Source organism: Orbicella faveolata, unplaced genomic scaffold (assembly GCF_042242905.1).
Source record: "Orbicella faveolata isolate gen_17 unplaced genomic scaffold, um_ofav_v1 contig_13, whole genome shotgun sequence".
Classification (NCBI taxonomy): domain Eukaryota; kingdom Metazoa; phylum Cnidaria; class Anthozoa; order Scleractinia; family Merulinidae; genus Orbicella; species Orbicella faveolata.
In genome coordinates, this window is record NW_028301540.1 from 23,936,516 (window position 1) to 23,945,574 (window position 9,059).

Consider the following 9,059-nt stretch of genomic DNA (forward strand, 5'->3'; position numbering starts at 1 on the left):
AACATATTAAACTTACGCATTTTAATAACTTGACGTTTCGTATGCTACGCAACATACATTTTCAAAAGTGGAATAAAGACCGTTACAATTTTTGAAAACTATATATGAAATGTAAATAAGGGGTCTGGAAACGAGATTAAGAAACATCTGTTTCTTAACAGTAAAACAATAAAAGCCTAAGCTTATTTTAAAGGTTTTTACGCGTTTTAGGTCGACTGAACCTCTCTACTGTACATGAGAATCTTCAGTTACGGCGGAAGTCAAAATCATTTATCTAACGAGACCCTTAAGTTCTTTACGATAATTTCTGCTGAAAATAAAACAGATACAAGGATTTATGGCACAATTTACAAGAGCCATGAAATGGACAATGTAGAAAGAGTATCGGAAGGCACAATTCGGCCATATGATGGTGTCCGTAAACATGAGGAGAATAAGCCAGATAGCGAGGGGAAGCCAGCACATTGCAAACCCTAACACTATAGCAATGGCCATCTTTAACACATTTCGCTCCCTTTGCAGGCGTTGTTGTCCAGCGTTGGCTGATTGCTCGCCTAGAATCTTCTGTGACTTGAGCTTTAGATAGATGATAATGTAAAGTATGGCTAACAACACCACCGGGATAAACATGAATACAACTGTAAAAGACAAGAGGTAATTCTTATGAGCCGGCGATGAGGATTCTCCAAAAACTTCATTCCAACGCCGCTTACAAACCAGTTTTTCTGGATATTCCACGAGTTTGTATATTAAGAGCTTTGGGGAGTTAACAGCTAACGCGACGATCCAAGATGCGATAATGAAGAACGGACACAACTTTGAAGAGATGAGTGGAGAACGGAGAGGAAATACCACAGCACCAAATCGATCCACTGCTATCAGAACCAGGCTTTGAATAGACACAAGAAGGGAAACACCTTTCATGAAGTAAACCAGCTTACATAAGGCCTGGCCAAAAGGACCATCGATCAGCCAGGAGTCTATATACAGTGCTTGTATAAGCTGAGTAATCTTGAATATCGGTAACACGATATCGGACATGGCCATGTTTACAATGAAAAAGTTGATGGGTTTTCTCATGGTCTGCGTCTTGAAGACAATTATTCCGATGGCGGTGTTCCCAGCCAGCGAAACAAGAAAAATCAGACAGTAAGCAAAGATCGTTGCAATTTTTTCTGCTGTAGAATTGCTGGGGCAGCTCGATGACTGCGTTGCATTCATCGTTGTGTTCACGTTGTCCGACTTTGCCGTTCGGTTTTTTCTAGGTGATTTGCTCACTGAGTAACGTCACTCTAATTATATGTTCTAGCGAAGGCGGGATAACTTTTCGGCTTGATACCGTCTTTCGCGCGAAAAGATTGATCGATTCAGAAATTTGCACGACCGATCTTTGTTCCTGCTGTCCGCCTCCTATTTGCACTAATAGTTAAGGTTTCCTATTTCATGAGTAGCTAACGAAACCAACGAAAGTGACCAATCAGCTTGCGCCACAAATTGCTTTTCATTTCACATCTTAACCTCAATGAGACTGGAAGCAGAGACTGTCCTAAAATGTCACTGCTGCGTCAAATGAAGTAGCGACAGCTGGCTGGATTGTTTTTCAACTCTGTTCGAAGAATGATAAACCTTCGTCAAGTTCTCGTCTTTCTTTTTTTGTTTGCTGTGCATCAAATTGTCCATCAAGACGAGTCAGTGAGAAGCACAGAACGTTAAAGGTTAGAGCCCGAGCTCAATGAAAACAATTATCCTGAATGCATCTTGTCGGAGTGTAAATTTAGAAATTTAAGAGTCATCATTGTCAGGAAAACCAGTTATGATCATCAAAATCGCGGACACAGCCAAAAAATCGATTTCGTGCATACTTTCTATATTGACAGACCCTTGTGAAAAAGTAAACAAAACAAGGTTAGTTTGTTTTGAAATTAATTTTTTTTAGAGCAATTAAATAAATTAAGAACTGTTGAGTCCGGATCGAGCAAAATTTCGATATTCGAACTATCGAAATTGTGTCATGTCAGCGTAAGTCGAAAATTATCTGTGAATTTTCCTTTGCGATAACGTTATAGTTAGGGCCTTGACCAATTCATTGGCGACATGAAAAGCAGATATTCTCTAGTTATAAATATTTTATTAATTTTTTTTGAAGACACCTTGCGGCTCCTTTTTTAATAGCTCAGTGGTACCCCAAAACAACAGCCAAAAACGCTTGTCGGTACGCGAAAAAAAAAACCCAATAACTATATAGCAGATGCAGTTTAAGGATAGATGTTTACAGGGATACCTTTTAGTTTTGCGTTAAAACTAAGCTGACCACCAAGAAACAATTGATCGCATGGCGAAAAGTACATCTGAAATTGAAGACGAAATCCAACAGAAAATGGAGCAATGTCAGTTCTTAGTGGACAAAAATCTGGTACCAGAATAATTTTAAGTATTTTACAGTCCTTTTTAAATTTTGTTAAAGCTAAAGATATAAATAGTTGCCTGAAATAACACGGAAAATAATTTACCTTGGGAAGGAGAAAAAAAACATTTCAAAGTTCAGAGAAATTGTGAGAAACAGGTAAAATTTTATCATCAGTTTTATTTCACCAGTACTTTCAAGTGATTCATGCGAAGTTCAGCATTTTTTTTCGACGTTTGGTGTTGCTAGAAATTATTTTTTTTGAGAAGATATTTAAAACAGTCGTAGTGAAGTTCCCAATACGATGTAAATAATCTTGGGACAAAGTTTTTGTCCACGTGTTACTCGAACTTCTGGTGAATTCCGTCTGAAATATTATAAGCTGAATTAAGACGAGACTTGGTTTTTGTCTGATCTAAAATATTGACTAAATTGGAGGTTTTTTTTTTAATTTAACAATTTTTTTTATTTCTTTATTATTTACATTGAGAATTACCGCTACAGGCATATTTACTAGACGCACTAACACTAAAAAAAACACTAAACAAATAAATAAATAAATAAATACATAAATAACAAATACAATAGTAGTTAAACACTATAACAAATAAATAAATAAATATATCAAAAAGAAAAGGACAAAATAAATAAAATTAATGAATAAAGTACAAGACACATGCTGACAGAACTTTAAATTGATGCTTAGCTAAGAAAGAGGCAATAATTTTTTCCATTTTTTGTAGTGTTTATGGAGCCTGTCATTTCTTTTGGCAATTTTTCTCTCGAAATGATGAACTAATTTGATCTTTTCAAAGAAAATTCTTAATGTTGGTTTAGTTTTGTTCACTTTACATGTAGAAATAAAATATTTAGCAATGAGTATTAAGTGATTGAAAATAGCAAAATCTTCACTGTCATTAAATACGCCAAACAGAATATTAATTAGTGTTAACGTGTCCATAGATATGTTTTGTTACTAATCCAAGAGGCGAATGCAAATTAAAAGTTTTTGTTATATTACAATGAAAGAGTAAATGCTCGAGGGATTCATCTTCTTTCTGACAAAATGTGCACAAAGGCGATTCAATCATTTTAAAACGGAACAACTTATCATTGGTGTATACGATATCGCTCAGTATTTTACATTGGAACTCTCTGATTTTTGTTTGTACTGTGACGGTAAACGGTAAAGAATAGATTTTTTTCCAATCAACTACAAGTTGGGGATATTTGCTTTTCATCTTTTTTTGAGCAGAGGGAGGAGTTTGGTTTTTATATTTAAATTGGTTATACAGTAATTTTGATGTTACTTTGAACAAATCGATTTCAGTTTCATCCAATTCAGTATATACTTTATCTCCAAGGATTGATGCATAGAAATGTTGATTTGTTTGTGACTCTTTTATAATAAGTCTCCACGCAATGGGAATAGCATCCACAACACCTATTAGCTCAAAATATTGAGTCGGGGATAAATTTGCTGCCAATACCTTCGAACTTTGAAGAAAGTTGCCCATGTTAGATAGCAAGTCCCCAATTTTAACAGTTCCCTAACAAAACAGATGTTTTTCGAAAAGCGATTGTTTGTCAACAACAATATTTTTGTTATTCCAAATGATTTGGTCAATAACATCCTCATACGAAAGTCTTCAATTCCGACCATGCATCAAGACACTCTTTATAGAAAGCTGGAATATAAGCTGGAAGTTTACGAGTGTCGAAGTCACAAAAAAGAATGAATTTTCTTCCTACGTTGCAAAGAAACTCATCTAAAATAGCTTTCCAGGAGCTATTACCATCAGCGAAATATTTCTTTAAAGCCATGACTCTTTGTGCTGAGATCATGGACTCCGTGTCAAGCATTTTAAGTCCCCCATTTTCAATGTCGTTGATAAGTGCAGATCTTTTGATTTTATCATTACCTTTCCTAATGAAGCCATAAATCAATTTATTTATCTCCTTAATAAGATCCTTTGATACCGATATTAATGCTACTTTACTCAAAAACTTTGGTATGATAAAAGTTTTCACTATTTGAATCTTTCAAAGTAAAGTAAGGTCTTTCCACTTCCACATATTGAGGGTCCTGTGAATGCAATTGAAAATTGATTCAAAATTGGCTTTGTTCCGTGACGGTTTATGGTGGTCAACAAAAAAACTAATATTTCAATTGATGTTCGTACGTTATGGATAGAGTCGCGTTGCGCGAATTTAAAAGAACCGATTGCGAAGATTTCAGTTTTGTCGTTGTTGATCCGGAGGCCAGAATATTTATAGAAATCTTCCAACAATCCACATAATTGTAGATACGAATTCATATCATTTAAAAAACAGGTCATGTCATCAGCAAATAATGTTAACTTGATTTCATCGTTTTTGACCATCGCACCATGAATGTTGTCATCTTGTCTGATTTGGGTTGCTAATATTTCAATAGCTAAGATAAATAATAAAGGCGATAACGGGTCACCTTGCCGTACACCACGTCTCACTTGAAAGAGATCAGTGGTAAATCCATTGTTCAAAACGCAGCTTGATATGTTTGTATAAAAGGTCTTAATCCGTTGTAAAAAATATGTCCCAAAGTTAAGTTTCTCCAACAACTTTAACAGATACGTGTGATCTAGAGAATCAAAGGCTTTTTCAAAGTCTATTGCTACAAGTATACTAGATTTGTTTGTTATTTGTACCAATTCAAGGAGATCATCGATCGTTCTAACTGCGTCAAAAACTGATCTTCCTTTGATAAATCCATTTTGATTGTGATGAATAAGTTCCGGAAGGATTGTTTCTAATCTTCTAGCAATTGCCTTAGATGCAATTTTAACGTCGACATTCATTAAAGAGATAGGTAGCCAATTTTTAATGAATCTTCTCTCTTTGTCTTTCCTTTCTAACAGAGTAATCATTGCCTGTTTTTGGGAGGAAGATAGTTGTCCGTGTTCGTGAGCGAAATTTAGGGAATCTTCAAGGTATTTCCCTAATATGGGCCAGAACACCAAATAAAATTCCACCGTTAACCCATCATTTCCTGGTGTTTTGTTTCTTTGAAACGCTTTTAATGCTTGGTAAAGTTCGGATATAGTGAGCTTTTTATCTACAACCTCTTTCTGGCCATTGGATAGTTTCTTAGTATTCGTTCTGTCAAGGAATCGAGTGATTGAGTTCTGACCCAAATTATAGGAGTCTTTATCATAAAGTTTTGAATAAAAATTATGAATCTCGGTCATTATTTGCTTTGGCTCTGTCGTTTCTTTATCATTATCCATAGATAATTTCCTTATTGAACTCTTTTTCTTTTTGGCGTTTTCTAAGTTTAAAAAATACTTATTACTTTTCTCACCCTGTTCGTAGCAGTTAACTCTGGATCTTATAATTATTCCCTGGGTAATATAGTCATAATGGCGATCATATTCTGCTTGAATTATTTTCAAGGCATTAAGATTTTCAGATGTTGGACCCTTGTCGCATTTTACTTGACAATCTTTAAGTCTTTCTTCTAAACTGACCAGCACCGATCTCCGTTCTTTAACTTTCTTTTTACTATAAACAATCGTTTCATAGCGTATTTTATACTTAAGGAAATCCCAAAGAACTCTCGGATCCTTTATTTCTCTATTTTCCTCTATCCACTCCCGATTTTTTTCTTTTATCTTATTCACATATTCTTCGTCTTCCAATAAACTAGCATTAAAGTTCGAAAAGGAAGGTCCGTAACTCGTGTTTTCTATGCCATTGATATGTAGCGTAATGGCAGAGTGATCAGACCTAATGGCAGGAATAATGTCGACCTTCTCTACCTCTTCTTGAATGCTATTGGTTATTAGCCAGTAATCTAGGCGGCGTTGAATTGCTGGATTTTTCTGTCTCCAAGAGAAACGTTTAGCACCTGGATTTCTGATTCTCCAAATGTCTATCAAATCAAATTAAATGAGGAACACAGGATTTCTATTTTTTGGGGGGATTCTTTTAATTTTGGTTTCCCTCCCGATCCATCCAAATCAGGATTCAAAATAACATTGAAATCGCCACCTATTATTATCCGATGGTCTGCATGAGTTTCCACTTTAGCTAACTCATTATGAATTTCATCATAAAAAACACATTGCTTGTTGACCTTATTCGGAGCATAGCTATTTACAAAAATGAAAGGTTGACTTTGCACAATGCCCTTCAGAATAACATGACGACCCAATTCATCTTGTTTACATACCTTTAATTGGCAGTCAAGTCCTTCCTTGGCAAGTGTTAAAACACCTCTGCTGTGTTCCGAGCCGTGGCTAAAAAACAGCTCTTCCCTCCACTGGGACTTCCACGCATTCTCCAGCTCGGGTGTGCTATATGTTTCTTGTAGAAAAATTATATCAGCTTTGTCTTTCATACACCAGTGAAAAAGCGCTTTCCGCTTATCAAATGACCTGATCCGTCGAACTTTTAACGATAAAAATCCAAAATTTAGATTAAGTTTTGTGAACATTATTAATTTCGTAAATCGTTAGAAAAAGGCTCCTGATCATAATTAACAAATTGCCAAAACTTTCAGCCAGAAAACTTAAAAAATAATTTGTATGTTGCGTGTACAAAATATGGAAAAAACATAATCTAAATAACATCGAAAAAAAAATACAAAAAGAGTATTTTACAACCATAACACTTACAACAACAATAAGACATATAAATAAAACAGTAGCCAGCGATGAAGGCTGTTAATTGTGCTACTAATCAGGAGCCATAATCGGGGACGGAGACCGTAAGTCTCGGGATTCGCGCGCACCTATGATATGGGACAATTTTTCTATTTTTAGAACAAATTGCGCCATCCTGACGTCATATATCCGCGCGGATTCACGCACATGTCGGGGGATCTCGCGTGGATGTTGTCACGTTGCGTGATCAAATGGTGAGAGTTGAGAGATTCTCTTGCGTATTTTTCACAGCGATGGCAGGGAATAAGGCAGGGAATACGAACCAGGGCGCTTATATGTAGTTTTATGCTCTGAGCTAACGGAAAAGGTGGGTTTTTCAGGCTCGAAAACAAGACTTCAATCTCGCGCTGAGAATGAATAATAAGATCTGCTCACGCTAGTTGTAAGTTTACGCGAATGTTTTTGCGTTTGTTCTGCTTTAACAATATAGCAAGAAAAACTCTCTACTCTGGTATCGAGTTAATTTGTGAGTTTCTCAGACAATGGTTCATCATAACCAAAACCTGTTTTGACGGTTTCTTATTGTTTCTGCTTGTTTGGAGAGTTTGCAAAAGTTTTTGAAAGGAAAGTCTGACGCGTACAATTCGCTCATTTCCATAATGCAGCTCGCGCACTTTCAAGTCCGAGTCGGTGTTTTCAATTGTCAACAAATCTTGACAAAGATTTCTTTCGTTATCTTTTGTGCTGAGATGCTGTAACAAATTTCACGAACGCGAAAAAGGCTACTAACATCATGAGTGTTTCTTCAACATAAGCATAGTGAAGTTTTACATTGCGAAAATGAAAATAGACAAGGAGTTTTGATAGCTCGATCAACAAAATCGAAATCGTTATTCCAAGTCGATTAAAGAGAGCGTCATAGTAAATTTGCTGATTATTTCTGCTTTATTCACATATTTTCAGCTTAGCTTTTAATATGCTCTCAAACATTTATCAATCTTAAACATATTTAAAAACTACAGAGTTATTGTTTGAGTTCGATGTACGCTTTCACACGAAAGTGCGGCGGAAGTACAATTAGTCATGTTTTACTGACTGTACAAAAACACGCATCGGCGGGCTCTCTTATTCATCGACAACAGAGAATTTAGTGGATTTTTACACGAATAAAACTGAGCAGTATCTACGGACGTAAAGTTATTGGGCCTTAATAAGACATCACGCGTTGCTTACAATTCAAGCGAAACTCAAACTAGCAATTATTTTGTTTTACTTTTCGGTCGTGATAGACTGACAAATTCCTCGCAAGCGTGTGGCAAGAGGAGCTAGGAAACTATGAAGTCCTGAAACTCTGCTATATCTAAATATATCCAGCTAGTGTTTTGCTGTGTCATGGAAAACCCGTTAATCTTCAACATATGTGAAATTTACAGTGGAGTAATGTACAGCTCATGTAAAAGAAGCATCGGAACACAACTTGGTCAGCGATATATATAAGCTTAAAACAGAACATACCTAAATTCGACACTGTCTTACTTCACTCCAACCGGAGCAGCTAACGACGAAAATATTTAAGAAAAATTCCAACAGACGTAAACGCGTTGAGTTGTGGGCCAAAAACATGAAAAAGTTCGGGAATTTCAGACGCCATTTCCCCCGCGCGACATCCGCGAAAATCCTCGCAGAATGTACGCGCGTGTGCCGCAGGCGATGGCGCAATTTGTTCTAAAAATAGAAAAATGGTCCCATATCATGGGGACAACCCCAATACTAGAAATGGCGCGCGCTTACGGTCTCCGTCCCCGATTATGGCTCCTGCTACTAATGAAATGAGTATTGCACGTATAATGTTAATTGTAGAATCCAAACATGCAGCTCCGTTTTAGCAAATAAAACGAAAAATAATGTATGCCGTTACATGTTCGTGAAAAAAAAAAAAAAAAACTAAATATTTTTAAGCTTGGTGAAATTAATAAACTCGGTTTCCCTCAATGTACAGTTTATCCGGC

General features: G+C 36.1%; 1 protein-coding gene across 1 annotated transcript; it reads right to left on the reverse strand.

The window, feature by feature from the left end:
* On the reverse strand, window positions 1-1,372 carry LOC149115701 (QRFP-like peptide receptor). The gene has a single exon (XM_089283844.1). It carries the CDS (start codon window positions 1,219-1,221, stop codon window positions 271-273), a length of 951 nt encoding a protein of 316 aa, XP_089139970.1. The 5' UTR covers window positions 1,222-1,372; the 3' UTR covers window positions 1-270.
* Window positions 1,373-9,059: the final 7,687 nt, after the last annotated feature.

Bases quoted from the DNA above. Each gene is read 5' to 3' on its own strand.
- LOC149115701 (XM_089283844.1), bottom strand. From the start codon at position 1,221: ATGAATGCAACGCAGTCATCGAGCTGCCCCAGCAATTCTACAGCAGAA.